Below are 18137 nucleotides of genomic sequence, written 5' to 3'. Positions count from 1 at the left end.
GATGGATGGATAGGGTATGATTAGAGATAGCTCTGAGTCTTATGTGTACAGATAGAGGGTTAGCACAAGCTTAGAGATATCTCGGATTCCTATGTGTACAGATAGAGGGTTAGGACAAGCTTAGAGATAGCTCTGAGTTCTATGTGTACAGGCCCAGGGCCCGGTTAGAAATAGCTCTGAGTCGTATTAACAGGTGGAGGGACAGAATATGGAGTCATATGTGTAAAGATAGAGGGTCAGGGCACGCTTAGAGATAGCTTCGAGTTGTATGTGTACAGATAGATGGATAGGGTATGATTAGAGATAGCTCTGGGTCCTATGTGTACAGATAGAGGGTTAGGATAAGCTTAGAGTTAGCTCTGAGCTCTATGTGTACAGATAGAGTGGCAGGGTATGATTAGAGATAGCTCCGAGTCCTATGTGTACAGATAGATGGTTAGGACAAGCTTAGAGATAGCTCTGAGTCCTATGTGGACAGATAGAGGGCCAGTGCACACTTAGAGATAGCTATGAGTCCTATTGTACAGGTCGATGGGTTCAAGAGGACATTGCTGCACAGGTCCCTCCTCATAGTGTTTGATAGGTCCCTTAAGGATCCCCATGGCAGGTACATGATGGAAACGGTACATTTGCATGGTCAGTGGTGGGCATTCTTGAGCATCTATTCTGTTCTGGCCCTATTGGAATCCAATAAAGTAATTAAACTAGAGAGGTGGCCCCACTGCCAAAGGGTACAGGGCACTACTAAACAGTAGTGAAAATGTGGCTTCCCGTTGGTAATCACTTTATACCGGACTCTCTGATTCACTCACATACCAGTCACACAAATTATGAAATGCAGTACCCACTAAGCAAATATATACCCCACTTATTAACGTACCACCAAACTTAAGATGTAGCGCTCAAGAATTGTTTAATTATTTAAAAAACATGTATTTTAAAACGTTTAAAAGTTGAAAGCACATGAACAGGAAATACAAAATGTATATACAGCATGCACTATTTAATCAAATACAGTATACACTAATATTAAAATCCGACGAAGAATGTTCACAATCATAAGCATGAAAAAAGACAAAAACAAATGAACACAGGGGACCCTTTTTACACAGTTCTAAGCGAGCTGTTGCTTAGACTGAGCCAACATTATACATCAAGATCATATACTGCTAGGTGTTTCAATTTAGTTCTTCCCAGAATTTCTTGTGGTTGGATTCAGAGTTAGTCAGCGTCGACGCGTTTCGGTGTTAAATCACTCTATTTAAAAACCACCTTCATCAGGACACAAAATTAAGGGATTTGTTCCTCCTTGGAGTACTTAAGAAAGATAGTAGTCTATATAGGGAAGGCAAACATATAAAGAGGGATTTTAGTTTCTACACTACTTATCCACTATTCCTCCTCTCTCACTCTCAAGTGCATTGCCCCACTTTAAAATAATTTTTTTAACCATATTCATGTTTCAAAACAGAATTAATTTGCACTTTATCTCTATTTTTGGTGGTTTTCAGAAAAAACCCTGGATTTTCAAACCCATATCTTACAACTTACTTTCACACTACGCGTGTATCCACATTCTTGCATGTTAAAAAAAGTTAACTCTCGCCACTCCTGGTCTAGTGTATCCAAACGAGGAAATTTTAATTCTTTGTGACGTCTGTATACTCAGTGATGCCACTTTCAAGCTGCTTACAATCGCTATTACGTTGTTGCTATAATAAAAAAGAGAGAAAGGGGTTGTATTGTATGAGATTAGTTTATTAGAAAAAACTTCACACCTTCTTTTGAGGAGAATTAAACAATGTCTTACCTCCCAAAGAAAATTGCTTTATATATAGATGGACACTTCGTCCTTTCTTTATACAGGGAAACTAGTTCTCCTGATTTAGCCTGCCATCGAGTGGTGGACAATGTCTAGTTTGCAGTTTTACGCCCAAATTTAAAATGGCAGATAGTAGATAACAGTTTTTCTAGAAAGAGCAAAAATAGCATATTTTTAGAACAAAACGGTTTATCAGGCAAATGAGGAGAGCGCTTGCTTTTCTAACTGGAAAAATCTATTCCCACTTTCTGATAACCCCTGGCTCCTATTTCTGTACTGATTGTGTTCAGGGTCAATATATATGTCAAATATCCCTTTCGTTTTAGTTTCCCGTAAAGTAGGGGGAATATCATGATTATTATGATTATTAGCGGGTGTATGGTTGTTATTTAAAAAGCGGTAGAGAGGGTGAACAATTTAGCCCAATATCACTGACTCCGTGTGGCAGTATTAATGTATCCCTCTATTTTTAACCCACGGTGGATTTTAGCTGCTACTAACTATTTCTACGGTCTGGGCCCATTTTCTAGAACGGCCTTTACACTGCGAGGTACACCTCTCGTTGCACTCACCTTTCTTACGGCGCGTATGCGTCGAGATCAGAATAGGTGAATTTTCTACACCTTGCTTCGCATTTAAAGTCTTCGGGAGCTGGAAAGTGTCCTCTATCACATCTTTCCGGGTTCCCCATAATGTACTTACTACGCATGTATGTCGGCCATATTGGAATGTCTAAAGTTGCACATTGTACTTGTATGTGAAAGTGATTTGTACCTTACACATCTTTTTATTGGGCAGGACCCTCGCTTCTTATTCTATACTGTCCCACATCTTTTCAATATTATGTTATTCAATATCTTAAATTACTCTTATGCAATCTATGGCCGTATTGGGGTTATGAGCCACCCGGTTTTACTACTTTTCTTAGAATCTTTCTTGGCGGACAAATTTAGATGGAGAACCCTGTTGCATATCATCCTGCGACCCAAATTAATTAAGAATAACTGTCCCTTAAGCAACCCATTTCAAATTGCTTGGATAGTTTTTATAACGTGTAGGTATGGCATTAAGATGGTCAATGTATGCAAAATTTATTGTCAGAGTGGACAAAATTATTTAATTGGCCCATATACACAAACCTATGCTTATAGGGCTCCTAAACACGACCTTCGTGGAGCTTCTCTAAAATATTTACTGTTTAGAGCAATGTTATGCAATACAGAGAAAACCTTTGATCTGGAGTCTTGGATGATGTTGTTACTCTATTTATCCTACAATTATTTTCTCCCAGTCTTCTCTACTGTTTAGACCACTTTTAATGGTATCAAATTTGATGATGAACCACTGCTCTCTTGTTTTTCTTTTATTATCCTTATTTTTACCTCTTCGCTGGTCTTTAATTTTTTCTAGAAAAATCTATCTAATCTCTGCGGGTTCATGTTTCTTTTCCACCAGTGACTTACTAGAGGTGCATTGTCTTTTCTAGTGTTAATCTCAGATCTATGCTCGCATAGTCTTTGCCTGAATTCCCTGCCTGTCTCACCTCTATTCCCTAGACCACAGGGGCAAAGTAGAAGGTATATGATATTGTTGCTTCTGCAGTTGTTAAGAGTGGTGATCTTGTGCATGACCCCATTTAGGGATATTTCCTTTGTCACTACAGATTGCTCACATATACTGCAGTTACCATACTTGTGATTTCCTATGGCCTTCCCCCTTCCAGGGTAATTTGTGTCTCAATGTGATCTTCTCTGTAGGTGAATACTAAAGAATTTCTCAAGTTCTTATTCTTCCTAAAAGCATAAAGGGGGTTAGGAGTCCGTTGCTTTACCCATCATTGCGGATTTTCCAATTCCAAATAATTATATTTTTCAGTTTGTTGCTGATTGTAGAAAACTGGCTAACCATCACTAGTTTGTCCTGGGATTTATTCTTTTTGTTGGAATCCAAACTACAGTCCCTTACCAACATACCTTTGAACTTACTACCTGAAAACTAGTGGTGACTTCCTGCAGGTATGAATAGCAGCTGGATGTTCAGCATCTGCCATCCCTTAACAACTAGGAGACCCTCTAGCCGATGAGACTGAATAGACTCCTGGGGCCTTTGTGACGCCTGGAGGGCTAGGCATACCCACAAACTACTTTTCAAATTCTACTCGTCACATAAATATTTTTCCTGATTAGATTATATATTTTTATTCCCCTTAAATATCGACGCAGTTGTTGGCATGGCCACTTTATGGAGAGGTATTTGAGATCACTCCCCTTTCTTAATGACGCTTCATAGTGCAGGCCCTAGGACCAGAGGGAAGACGCGGTTTAGCTCTTGGTGCTCACGAATGGTGACTTAGTCTCCATTCCAACATTGAGGAATACTTCCAGACCAACCGAGACTCTGCTTCTTCCTCGAATATGATCAGGGAAGCGTTCAAAGCTGTAATGAGGGGCAAGTCCTTAATAGGACCCATGAGTGGTAATGGCAGTTCTAGTTACTGAACTTGAGACGAAGATACATACTCTTGAGGGCCTTGTTGTTGGTCCAACGCCAGCCCTCTATATCCGTCAGCTTGAACTCTCCATGTCCTAATTTAGGGCTATTTCCATGAATAATGCTCAACATATTTAGATGGCCAACTGAAGGAAAATGTATGATTCTGGGGATAAACCTGGAAAATTGATATACTGGTTAACCACACTGGAGCAGTAATCCCGGGTATAGAAGACAATAGCAGTAATTTACAATCAGATGCTAAAGAAATTGCAGGCACCTTTGTGGGCCATTACCAGGCCCTGTACACTCGTCTAGAGCCTTCCACGGATGAGGAGGAACACCCCCTTATTGAGGACCTCGCTGTTAAGTCATTGCGATCAACACACCAAAATTACTTAGATGAGCTTATAACACTTTCTGAAATCGGAGAAACTCTTACTAGTCGACAATCTGGGAAAACACCGGGCCCAAATGGTTTCTCAGTAGAATTTTATAAAAATTTATACCATCAGCCGGTTCCAATCTACATTCACTATTGGAGGAGGCAAGAAGCATAGGTGAGCTTACAATCGTGGTGATCCCGACGCCCAGTAAACCACTTCAACATTGCTCTTCTTACCGGCCGATCTCTCTTATGTAAGTAGAAATCAAAGTCCTAGCTAAAATACTTGCTAATTGATTATTTAAGGTCATTTCACCAATTGTGCTGCGAGACCAAAACAGGTTCATGCCTGGCCATTGCACTAAGCACTGTCTGTGGAGATTACATTTCATATTGGCCAAGAGGAGAGAGCTGCTGGGCCCACACATTCTTTTATTTTTTGCTTTGAGAAAGTCTTTGACTCAGTAAGTTGGAGTTTCGGTCCGAGTTGTAAGTCCTTCATAAAATGAACATCGGTCCCGGGTTTTTGACCTACTTGCATATAGTATACTCGTCACTTTAGATCCGGGTATGGGTCAACGGGGTTCTCTTGAAACCACTCCTGATTGAAAGGGGCACCAAGCAGGGCTGCCCTAGATCCCCATTCTTGTTCGCTCTGGCATTTGAGCCCCTAGCAGAGGGGGGCAGGATAGATGCACTGGTGGATGGCTTTCAGAGGGTGGATCAGCCAGAAGATCGCATTTCCTTATAAACAGATGTTTATTTAAAATAAATTCTGGAAAACCCACATAACCGAAACCCATATAATGCAATGTTGCAGTTATATGCAGACACTGCCGGCATAGCGGTGAATTGGACTAAGTCTCTGATGGTCCCTCTCGATGGGTCCGACGGTACAATGCCATGGCAGCCTCGCCTCCCAAAATGTTGGGCAGCTTTTATGCATTTGGAGATCCACATTGCTATGTTCCCTCATCAGATATGGAAGTGTAATATCTCTCCCTTGCTGATGCAATTCGACGTTAGAATTCGATGATGTCCACTTTGCCATTTTCCATTAAGGGCAGAAAAGCCCTATTCAAGATTATAGCTCTTTCAAAATGTTGATATGTGCTCCAAAATTTTGCTAATCCTATTCCACAATCCTTCTCTGATGACCTTAATGCTAGAATAAGAAGATATGTATGGTTGGGCAAACATCTCAGAGTGCTCTAGGCCAAAGGCACACAAGCTATCTTTGACGGGGTTGGGAATGACCGATATCCACCTATACTACTGGGCCTCCCATCTTACCGTCATTAATGACAAGATGGCCCGGCATGCAGATTGGAACTACAATACTTTCAAGACACTAACCTAATGCACTTCTTGTACCAACCCACTATTCCCAAACATCTTTCCGAAGTCACCGCCTCAGGCTTCATGGCATAGTGCAAAGCACTAACTCATAAATGCTGGCAAAAATAGATCATGTTACAAATTAACTTTTGGCAAGGCAACCTACTCATAACTGCCAAGATGGGCTTGGCATTTAAATCATGGGACCTCATTGGTATTTCCTGCCTCAAAGAAATATGGGAAAGAGATTATATGAAGCCATGTGATACCTCAAGTAGTACATTTTATATGCCCCATGCATTTTATAGTCCCACTTTTTCAGAGTCCTTCATTGCCCCATATGCTGGAATCCATGCAATCCCAACTGGTATGCTCCCCGAAGTATAACCCCTTAGAAACCAAAATGATCTTGGAACCGCTGGAAAAAAGTGGGATCTCAAGGACCTGTCGCTCTCTGATAGTTAACTCCCCAGACCCATTGACTCAATTGCCAGCTAGTTGGGAAATAGACATTGGTACACTTGATGACGATGAGTGGAGGGAGGCCAAAATGGCTCCACACACTGCGGATATCTCCTCTCGCCTCCACCTCATTTAATTTTGCTGCCTAGCCCATACCTATAATAACTTTGAAAGGCTGTTTAAAATGAAAACGGGGATATCCCTGAACTGTACTATTTATCACGCCGAGAGGATTACCCTCATGCACATGATCTGAGACTGTCTTGGTGTACGACATTATTGGGATGGAGTCTATCACTGCCTTACCAAGTTTATGGGTCAACCTATGGCCCTGATGCCAAATGTGGCACTTTTAGGGTTCTTGGAGAAGATTGATAGTAGTAGAGCAATGTGTATAAATAGATGCTGATTGATGGTGTGCATGGTCTACACTGTATAAGGATGCACAAGGAAATGTGATAATATTTGGGGACGGTGGCTGCAATTCTTATGGTCTATATAATATAGAACACAAAAGAAATCCTGGGGTCTAATAGTAAAGAGAGAAAGGTGGTGTGTATGGTGAGGAGGTAAAACCTAATGTACGTAGTGGAGAAAGCTCCAAGACCATGGTCATCCAATCACCGTGGGTAACTAACCCCATCACATGGGATTTTCATCCCAAAGAAAATCTCAAGATCTCAAGGGGCGGCAGCGCCCTTGTATGAGACGTGAGTGCTTTGTGCTATGATTATTATGCACTAGGAAAGAGGAATAAATCCACAAATGAGCCTGAAGTGAGTGGGGATCGCAGTGCTGATAGTAGTGAAAAAACAAGGGAAGTGTATTAAAACTAATGACGGGACGGCCAGAGGACTTCTGTGAAACAATGCCGTACCGATATTAGATTAAAAAAGAGTAGAGGCAACACTAATCTGGTTTGATCAATGAGGCAACGTGAGGGAATGTGGTCGACATGTTTCAGCCATAGCGCCTATCTAGGCTAGGCTTTCATCAGGACCTCAAAGCTACTGCAGGGAAAAAACAACAACGTGACAAAGGATATAGGGCACCCTCAGCTTGATTGTAGAGTGCAAATCTCCTCAAAAGTACAAACAACACCTGGATAAAAAAAAGAAAGGAAAGGGAGACAGTGTAAAAATTGTATTGGAACTCATATGCTCAGTCATGACTAATATGAAAATTATAAACTTGAAGCATGGTCCAACTCACCCGTACAAACTGGGTGGTAGGAGGACCTCCACCTGGCAACCGCTCAGGAAGGAACACCGCTCTAAAAGAAAAAATGTAAGGCTGCTGAGGGGACTTACATAACAAGAGCAAGTGTGGAAAAAGTGGGAAGATCTGCTGAAAAACAAGGGAGAACTGCCAAAGTGGAGATTCCAGCCCGGTCCCCCGACGGATAGGTAGGCTTTTTCGCTCGCTGGGTTTCACTTGATCGCCTGATTCTGAAAGCGTCTACCCTCGAGCGGTGCCTTTTTTATCTCCACTTTGGTTCGCCACTGAACGGACTTGCATTATTCCACCCATTCTGTCTATCTGCCCTGCATTTAGCCACGTTTTAATTTTCACGATGACCTTCCCGAGGTCAGTTCCTTGTGCAGACTCTGCCTCTGGCAGTTCTCCCTTGTTTTTCAGCAGATCTTCCCACTTTTTCCACACTTGCTCTTGTTATGTAAGTCCCCTCAGCAGCCTTACATTTTTTCTTTTAGAGCGGTGTTCCTTCCTGAGCGGTTGCCAGGTGGAGGTCCTCCTACCACCCAGTTTGTACGGGTGAGTTGGACCATGCTTCAAGTTTATAATTTTCATATTAGTCATGACTGAGCATATGAGTTCCAATACAATTTTTACACTGTCTCCCTTTCCTTTTTTTTATCCAGGTGTTGTTTGTACTTTTGAGGAGATTTGCACTCTACAATCAAGCTGAGGGTGCCCTATATCCTTTGTCACGTTGTTGTTTTTTCCCTGCAGTAGCTTTGAGGTCCTGATGAAAGCCTAGCCTAGATAGGCGCTATGGCTGAAACATGTCGACCACATTCCCTCACGTTGCCTCATTGATCAAACCAGATTAGTGTTGCCTCTACTCTTTTTTAATCTAATATCGGTACGGCATTGTTTCACAGAAGTCCTCTGGCCGTCCCGTCATTAGTTTTAATACACTTCCCTTGTTTTTTCACTACTATCAGCACTGCGATCCCCACTCACTTCAGGCTCATTTGTGGATTTATTCCTCTTTCCTAGTGCATAATAATCATAGCACAAAGCACTCACGTCTCATACAAGGGCGCTGCCGCCCCTTGAGATCTTGAGATTTTCTTTGGGATGAAAATCCCATGTGATGGGGTTAGTTACCCACGGTGATTGGATGACCATGGTCTTGGAGCTTTCTCCACTACGTACATTAGGTTTTACCTCCTCACCATACACACCACCTTTCTCTCTTTACTATTAGACCCCAGGATTTCTTTTGTGTTATATGTACTTGTATGGGGGAATTAATCCTGTGCGGTCTCTAAACTTGCTCCCTCGGACCCTCCGGTGCCCAACCGTTTTGTATTAGGCTATATAATATAGATACTTTGGGAAGGCCAATGTATGTTTGTTCAAGTGTTGCTTGCCTGGAATCATATGATGACTTCAAGTTTCAGAATTCTTTATTAATAACATTCAAAGAAATGCCTGTATCGAGGTTATATATATAAACCATCAATAAATTAAAAAAGATGGACAATGTAATTGTGAAACCTTCTGATAAAGGTGGGAACGTAGTTTTGTGGGACAGAGAACTATATGAAATGAAGCTATGTCACAATTGAATGACAGAATCTGTCATATCCCAGTAACTATGGAACACTATACATCCATCAAGGAAGATTTATTTGACAGCTTACGGTTTTGGAAAGATGCAGGCCCTTTAAGTTGGGAGGAACATCGCTTTCTCAAGCAAGATTTTCCGGTTATATGAATGAAATGAAAGAAAGAGGCATTTGTAAAGCGCATGGCTACCCTAGGGCCTCCCAACGCTGAAATTACCGACATTTTATATGATATCTAAAGTACACAAAGACAAAGTGAGACCGCCAGGCAGACCAATTATTGCAGCCCAGGACAGTCTCTTTGAAAATAAATCCAAATACATTGACTATTTTTTAAATCCTATAGGCAGTTTGTTACCATTATATATAAGGGACACTTCAGAATTTTTAAAGCATATTTATGATGTTGAATGGGAGAGCAATATGTTACTCATGACTCTTGATGTCTCTACCTTGTACACAAGTATACATCATAGGGATGGCTTAAGAGCTGTGCAACACATTTTGCGTATGAGACCATTAGAGTTTGCCATGCATAACAATATGATTCTGGAAATGATCGAATTGATCCTTACTATTAACATCTTTATTTTTGGGAATCAGTTTTACCAACAGCAAAGAGGGGATGCTATGGGCACCTGCTTCACCCTCAGTTATGCGAATCTTCACATGGGCTGGTGGGAGGAGCAGGTGCTCGGCGGACATGCCTTGGAACACTGGCAACATCACGCCATTTTGTTGTTGGGGTATATTGACGACCTCTTCATGCTATGGCAGGGTACGGAGAGGGTGGCTAAACAATTTGCGAGGGAACTCAATATTAATTACCGCAATCTTAAATTTACAGCCACACTTAGCTTCAACATCTGTGGATTTCCTGGATGTTACCATCTATATTGCTAAGGAGGGCTTGGAATCCTCAAAATTTTGAAAAAACCAACTGCAGGCAATACTATCCTTTACGCAAAAAAGTTTCCACCCTGCACCCATCATTAGAAGCATCCCATTTGGGGAACTATATAGGGCCAAAAGGTCTTGTAGTAGCCAGGAGTCCAATAAAAAAAAGAGGAACAAGTAATGCTTGAGAGATTTAAACAACGAGGTTAGTCCAATTCCATCTTAGATGCTGCTAGTAAGAGGACTAGAGAACTGAATAGAGAAAAGGCATTATTTAACCCCTCTAGAATTAGTATGAAGCAAAAAGAATCCACCCAGACGCATAGATTTATAACCAAGTATAATCAGGAACATCAGAGAGTTTGACAGGCTATGCTAAAACATTGGCATCTCCTGAAAGAAGATCCTATCATTAGCCCATTGGTTTCCAAGTGTCCAATGATAAGCTATAGAAAAGCTAAATCTATGAGAGACCATCTAGTTAAGAGTGTGTTTGATACCAGTACAAGATCCCAAACGTGGCTATCCAAGTATGAAGGCTTCAGGAAGTGTTCTAAGTGTAAAGCATGCAAGAATGGAGAGAATCGCACAATAAATGAGACTCCATTCAAGAAGAAAATTAAGACATGAGGTAATCACACATGCAAAACAGAGTTTATTGTTTATATCCTCACATGTCCCTGTAGAAAAGTGTACGTGCAAAGTACCACTTTGCCGGCGCATAAGAGGATATTACTACACATCCGTGCAATCGTACATAGGGATCGTAGCTATCCTATTGCTCGTCACTTTGAAAAATATCATCAGGGTGACCCCTCTGATCTGAGATATAGCTGTGTGGCCCAAGTTGCAAAAACAAAACGAGGTGGTGACAGAGAAAAAGATCTGCGTAAATTCATGGAAACATTGTTCATTTTAGAACTAGATAGTATGGAACCTATGGGTTTTAATAAGAACCAATGGGTTTGAATATAGATGAAAAACTGTATACCTGTCTCCTCTAATAATTGTTGACATACATATTGCTATACCCTACATTTATGATTACTACCTTTTAAATCATTGAGGGGATATATGCTACACCATGTATTAATGTCTTCTTTTTTTCTCATCCTTTTTCTCATCCTTTCCTTCTTTCTCTCCCTCTCTTTTCCAGAGCTCCATAAAGAGATATACCCAAATGTTGCCATATGCATTCATTAATATATAGTTATTAGCCACTTGGCTAGCTTTATGAACTTTTTCCCCTAACTGGCAGTATTTTAATCGGATGGGATATTTGTAACTTTGGTTTCCGTTAGAATCTTTAGAATCTCTGTTATAGGCTAATAAAGAAGCTTCTTAACCTCTGACTTCTCAGATAGTATTTCTAGCACTTTGCACTTTATTATAGGTGACTTTAGGGGAATCTTGTGTCGAAAGGAGTCAGGCACTTGCCTTTTGATTTGTTTCTTATGATTGGAGGTGATTCTAAGGTCTAACAAACATTTTTAATATGTTTTTATGCTTTTACCAGCTTCTCCGTAATACTTTAATGAAATTCATTATTATGACGATAATTTATTATCGAGTGTTAATTATTGTGATTTTTCACATGCACTGTAATATAATTTATTATGAATAGTAATTATTTGTATATAGCAGATGTTTTCTTTTTTGTTTTTTTCTTTTTTTTATTAAAAAAAAGATCCACAGTATTCAAAAATTATGCACATGATCATAGTTACAAAACAAGTGTTAGATATATACAAATAAATTCATTCTGAACCATACATATCAAATCAGAGAGATCTTAATCAAGCAGTCAGATGATCATGGATAGGGCCCCAGATTTGCATTCCCAGCGCGCGCTTACGTGATCCTTTGAGTGGATACAAACTAAATTCTAAATTAAAAGTATTATAAAGCCTAGCCCGCCACATTTCAAAAGAGGGTGGCTCAGGCTGAAGCCATGTAGATGCTAAACATAGCCTTGCTACCCCCATAGCAACAAATATAAGTTGTCTGTATTTAAACATCGATGTGCCTTGAGACAAATCCTTCCCAGTGCCTAATAACATAGTCGAAGCAGAAATATTTCTATCCGTGCACGTAACTTGAGACAAAAACCTCTCAATATGATATATATATAAGGCTAATTTAGTACAAGCAAAAAAAATGTGCAGAGTACCTGCATCATCACAACGAAAACATTTCCCACCATACTGGCTCCCCCATTTCTTCATCTTAGCGGGGGTAAAACAAAGATTAAATATTGTTTTGTAGTGCTGCGTTCTTAGATTCGCAGCCATAAATAAGTTAACTGCTGAATCAATCGAATCCTCTATGAACACATCATGTGAACCCAGAATAGTCCCCCACTTACGATTATGTTTCTCAAGATCATCAGTTTTGACCGATTGTAGTATGTTATCAAGAACCCCAATACGTCCCTGAATCCTAATAGCTTCGACTACTTTCAGTGGTTTTAGCCTGATAACATGTTTATTTAAAAAATCACGTATCTGAAGATATTTGAAAAAATGACATTTAGGAAGGTCATATTTGCATGCTAAATCAGAAAAGGAAGCGAGGTGTCCTTCTGCATCCATAAAATGTCCTAGTTGTGAGATTCCGAAGAGTCTCAGTTTCCCAGCCACACTATCTTGAAAGATTGCTGGAAGGATACCTACTGCTGACAGAGGTGTATACAATGAAAGTCTGTTAATCTGAAAACTTTTACAGACTATCCTCCAAACTTTGAATACAGCCCCCAAGATCTTAAAGCGAGTTCTTTTATAATAACTACCATTAACCCTGAGAAAAAGACAGTTTTTAACCTGTGACCCAAGAACCATCTGATAAATTGATGGAGCTACAGCGGGATTAGCCACTGCCTCCCCTGTTAACATAACTCGGATATTAGATAGAATACAAGCATAATAGTATACTGTAAAATCAGGCACAGACCAACCACCTCTATCACGGGGTAGAGTCATGAATCGAGCAGCCCTGCGTGGTTTCCCTGGGGCCCAGAGAAATCTGGAACAGAGAGAATGAATTTGTTGTAATTGTGTATGAGAGATCTCCAGGGGTACTGATCTAAAAAAGTATAACACTTTCGGCAAAACATTCCTTTTAAGCACATTTGCCCTTACAACCAACGAAAGATGGAGGCATTGCCACCTATCAAGAGCTTGTTTAATGCTTGCCATCAAGGTCCCCCAGTTGGTATCAAACAGATCTTTTAAGCAAACCCGTAACTTAATACCGAGATATGTAACCTCCTTAAAAATTCTTGTATCATTATTACTATTCTGATTAGTACAGAGAACCTGGGTTTTTGATGTATTAAGCTTATACCCTGCAGCACAGCCAAACTTGTGTGCAAGGTGCTCAATTTCGGGAAGAGCCATCATTGGATCAGATGTAATAATGGCGATGTCATCTGCATAGGCACAGACACGATATTGATCCTGTCCCACCATAAAAGGTCTAATCCTAGAGCTCCGCTCAAGTATGTCTAAAAATGGATTGATATAAAGCGCAAACAAGAGCGGAGAGCAAGGACAGCCCTGGCGTGTACCTCTCGAAATCTGAACTATCCTAGATGTTAAACCCATAGAGCAGATCCGAGCAACTGGGGAGTGATATAAAACCTGTAGTGCCTGAATATAGCCCTGAGGAAAGCCCATAGCTGATAACACTTGCCACAAAAAGCTCCAAGATAAGCGGTCGAACGACTTCTCGGCGTCGAGAAGCACTATTCCAACATCCCTGGTTTCCACTTAGGCAATGTCCAACAAAGTGATAACTCTTGATATATGATTCACCGCCCCCCTATCGGGAATGAAACCATTCTGTCTAAGGGAAACTAAGGGGGAGATAACCTTGGCTAGCCTCATTGCTAAAATTTTCGCATAGATCTTCCCATCACAGTTTGTCAAAGAGATTGGGCGGTACGACCCAGGGATATCCGAAGGTTTATCCTTTTTTTTTAAAACAATAATGGTAGCTTCGCTCCATGGTTTAGGTGCCATACCATTTTGGGCGGCATGGCATACTGCCAGAAAATAAATTTTAAGGTTATGAAAGAAAGTCCGGTATATAGTTCTGATGGAAGCTTATCTTGCCCTGCCGCTTTGCCTCGAGTCATAGAATTAATAGCTTGCTCTAATTCATCCATTGTAATAGGGCTGTCTAGCACCCCAGCCTCCTCCTGGCCTAAATGATAACATTGAACATCTAAAGTTCCGAAACCCACCTTGTCAATGTCTCCATACTGTTCAGTATAAAGTTTTTGATAAAAACTATGAAATATCTCTAGGATCTCATGAGGGTTGTGTGTTAATCGACCCGACAGATCCTTCATACCTTCTACTCTTTGTGATGCTTCTTTAGTGCGTAGCCTTTGGGCTAAACAGCGCCCTGGGCCTCCCCAAATTCATAGCGCTCTTTCTTAAAGAGCTGATATTTTATAGCAATCTCCTTACTCCATGTCAGATTGATATTGGCCTTACATCTGGCCACTTCCATTTGCACCTCAGTAAGATTAGTTCCAGACTGGATCCCATGTACTAATTTTCCCTCTGCTAGTTTCAATCTGTCATATAATTCCAGAATTATACGTTTAGCTTGTTTCTGTTTGTAAAGTCCAAAGCTCAACACCTCCCCTCTAAAACAGGCTTTAAAAGTATCCCAAACATTCCCACAGTTTGTGGAATAGCGGTTTACCATAAAGAAGTCTCTAATCCATAAATTCATATATTCAATAAAGCCGTTATACAAGAGGAGAGCTCTGTCAAACGTAAATACCCTCGGTGTCCCCTTACCCCCCCAATGCTGGAATATCCAAAACAACTGGAGAATGATCTGAAGTAATTCGGGGAAAAACTTGAATTTGAGCTTTAGTTAATAGTAACGAGGATATGCAAAAGTAATCAAGCCGCACTAATTTATCGTGTGGGTAAGAATAAAAGGTATACCCAGGATCATGTATGTTAAGTGCAGCCCATGTGTCTACTAACCCATGATCCGAGATCAAGTGAAACAAAGCATTAAACACCTTAGGTTTCCAGCCTTTATACTGTTGAGTGCCTGCTAATAACTCACCGGGCGCTAAATTGATATTAAAGTCCCCACATAGCACAAGGGGAGTGGGCCAAGATGCAAGTTCAACATGTAGATATTCAAGAACAAGGGATTCATCCAGATTAGACCCATATATTGTGCAGACCGTAAATTTGACCCCCCCTCCCCCCCATTGCACATTCGACAATTGCCCACCTTCCGTAACTGTCTACCACTACAAGGCCTGAGGCTTGTATACTGGTTTTAGCCAATACAGCCACCCCCCGATTCGTAGTTGTCTGGTGTGATGTGGCTAGAAGTGAATACCCCAAATCTAATAATACTTTGCGATTCCCCCACGGTATATGTGACTCCTGAATGCATATAAAATCTGGTTCTATCACCCTAAGTTCGGCAGCAACTCTTTGCCGTTTATTGAAATTATTAAATCCACAAACACTAAACGAGCAAATTCTTAACCCTACTTTAGCCATATGAATAATATGGATACCATCCCTTAAATAATTCTGTGGCCAAAATTTTAATATTCATCATTATCACCAAATCATAGATACTGTGGATTAATTTTCTTTCCCCCCCTTACACCTACACCCACTCCCCCACCCCCCAGTCCCAACAAAAAGGCAAAGGGACTCGTAGTCCCAGTAATGACAAGCTCCCCCTACCCAGGCCCCCCCCCCCCCCGTCCCACCCTCAACAAGAAAACACCCTAGTAGTCAGTAAATCCAACCATTTAACAACCACTCTGCATGTCAGGGAAAAGAACAGCTAAAACTAAATTCCTTATCTGCACATGCTTTGTTAATAACCCGAGTAGATTATAACCATGATACTGACCATCCATCAATATTGAAAAGCAATTAATCATACATCATTGTACATAAGTTGTTCTATTTTAGATAGTATAAATGTTGGAGGGAGGACCAGCGGGGAGTCAGGGGGGCCCCTCCGGGGCACCTTCCTACCGCAAAGTTATAGCCGAGCGCCGCTGAGAAGCCTCCTAGGGGAGGTCTTTCTCCTATGATCGTACTAGGCCCAGTAACACCACCACACAGGACTCCGTATCAGTTGCTTATCTAGGTACTTTATCAATAGTAGTACATTCGGAATATTTACAGGGGGATCGAGAGATCCAGAAAGAGTCTCAATGTCTTTGTAGGGACAGGGTAGCGGGACAGTCTTAGTACCAGCCTGGTACGGAGAAGCTCTGCGCCAGACCTTGCGTTAGGCCGAAGGTGGCTCCGGAGATCGGAGCGGCAGGTGCTGGTCTCAAAGCAGCTCGGACGTGGAGAGCCGTGACGGTGTCTGCAGGGCTCGGGTGGTAGTTCCGCTTGAGTCGAGCCGCGACACAGTCAGCAGGGCTCCGGTGGTAGCTCCGCTTCGGTCGAGCCGCGATGAGGTCAGCTGGGCTCTGATGGCAAGTTCAACAAGGTCGGGCCGCGACAGCGTCAGCAGGGCCCCAAAGGTTCGTGAAGGTCTTTAAGCACGGTGGAGCCGCGACGTAGTCAGCAGGGCTCAGAGCGTGGTTCCAGGATGAGTCTTTCTCCGTAGGGTCAGCCGCGATCCGATCAGCAGGGCTCTTGACTCCGGGATACAACTGCTGTCCTGTTGGAGGATCGCCCCAGATATAGGTCTGGAGCCCTTTGATGTCCGGACCCTTGCGCCCGGGGGGGCGGAGAGGCCGGGTCGGGAGCGGCCAGACGCTCAGCAGGAGAGGCGCCAGGCCCAGGAGAGCTGTGGGGCGATCGCACCTAGGTGTGGGAGGACGGTGGGGGTCCCATCGATACTGCCCTCCGCCGGGAGTGGGGAAGTATCCACGTGGTACCCCCTGACCAGTTGTTGGTGCCTTGATGTCGGGGCTTGCTGGGGCCGAGGCCGGGTTGAGCGGGGTCACGTAGGCTGGTGCGCAGAGTCACGTACAATCCAAAATGGAGGAGCCCCGAGGTGCAGGGGACCTCGTGCGGCTTGGCGAGGGGGAACAGGACCACGCCACGAGGCCGGCTCCAACAATTAAGATATTCCTTAGCTTGAACTTCCGAAAAAAAGAACTTAACCTGATCCTTAAACAACACCTTTAGCTTCGCTGGATTAAGCAAGAAGGCTTGTGGCCCCTTGGCCTGAAATAGCGAAATAAGTTGGCGAAGCTGCCAACGTTTCTCAACTGTATAATGACAGTAGTCAGGTCGCACAAAAAATTCCACACCTATTCCCATTCTCTTTCTATCGGGGCGAGCAAGCTCATACAGAGCCTCATGAGCAAGAAAATTATTTAAAGAAATTAGAATCACACGAGGTTTTGTAGATTGATTAGAGCGGATAGAAAATGGAAGTCGGTGCGCCCTTAGCACCTCCCTCTGCCAGTCCCAGTTTTTTAGTTCCGGGAAAGCCTCAGAAAACAACTCAGAAACAAACTTGCGTGGATCTTGACCCTCCACCCCCTCTGGAATCTGCAAAATTCTAAGGTTACTACGACGAGCGCGATTCTCTAAATCGACTAGTTTACATTGCATGTCTTCTTTCGTGGAGCGCAAGGTCTCTGTTAGAGTCTTCTGCACAGCCAATTCATCTTCTAGGGTGGAAATCCTAGCCTCGGCTTCATTCAGCCTCGTTGTAAATTCCGCACATGTCTTTGCTATCTGCCGTACTGTATTCTGTAATTTACGGCAAGAGCTCTGTACCTTCTGGCTTTCCACCCTCGTTTCCTCCCTATGTGCCATCATAGTGTTATAAATCAAGGTGAGCGAAATCTCTTCTGAAGAATCTGTGGGTTTACTTTTACCCACTTCACAAGAGCCATTTTTATTCATAAAAGAATTATACCAGTAAAAGGCATCATCGTTATTAGTACTATCCACTA

General features: G+C 42.1%; 1 protein-coding gene across 3 annotated transcripts in view; it reads right to left on the bottom strand.

The window, feature by feature from the left end:
• TMEM198 (transmembrane protein 198) overlaps nucleotides 1-18137 on the bottom strand; it is a 328796-nt gene that overhangs the window by 169517 nt on the left and 141142 nt on the right. For 2 of the 3 annotated variants that reach the window (XM_085650172.1, XM_085650173.1), the window contains exon 1: nucleotides 1552-1610. The exons of the other annotated variant lie outside the window; for it this stretch is intronic. In XM_085650172.1, the coding sequence (XP_085506298.1) occupies nucleotides 1552-1584 (33 nt within the window). In that variant the 5' untranslated portion in view covers nucleotides 1585-1610. Of the gene's footprint in view, nucleotides 1-1551; nucleotides 1611-18137 lie in introns of those variants that run through there. 3 annotated transcript variants of the gene reach the window in all.

The sequence above is a fragment of the Triturus cristatus genome, chromosome 3_2, assembly GCF_964204655.1.
Source record: "Triturus cristatus chromosome 3_2, aTriCri1.1, whole genome shotgun sequence".
Lineage (NCBI taxonomy): Eukaryota > Metazoa > Chordata > Amphibia > Caudata > Salamandridae > Triturus > Triturus cristatus.
Note: the sequence above shows the minus strand (reverse complement) of the source record. Positions and strands in the feature narration are given on the sequence as shown.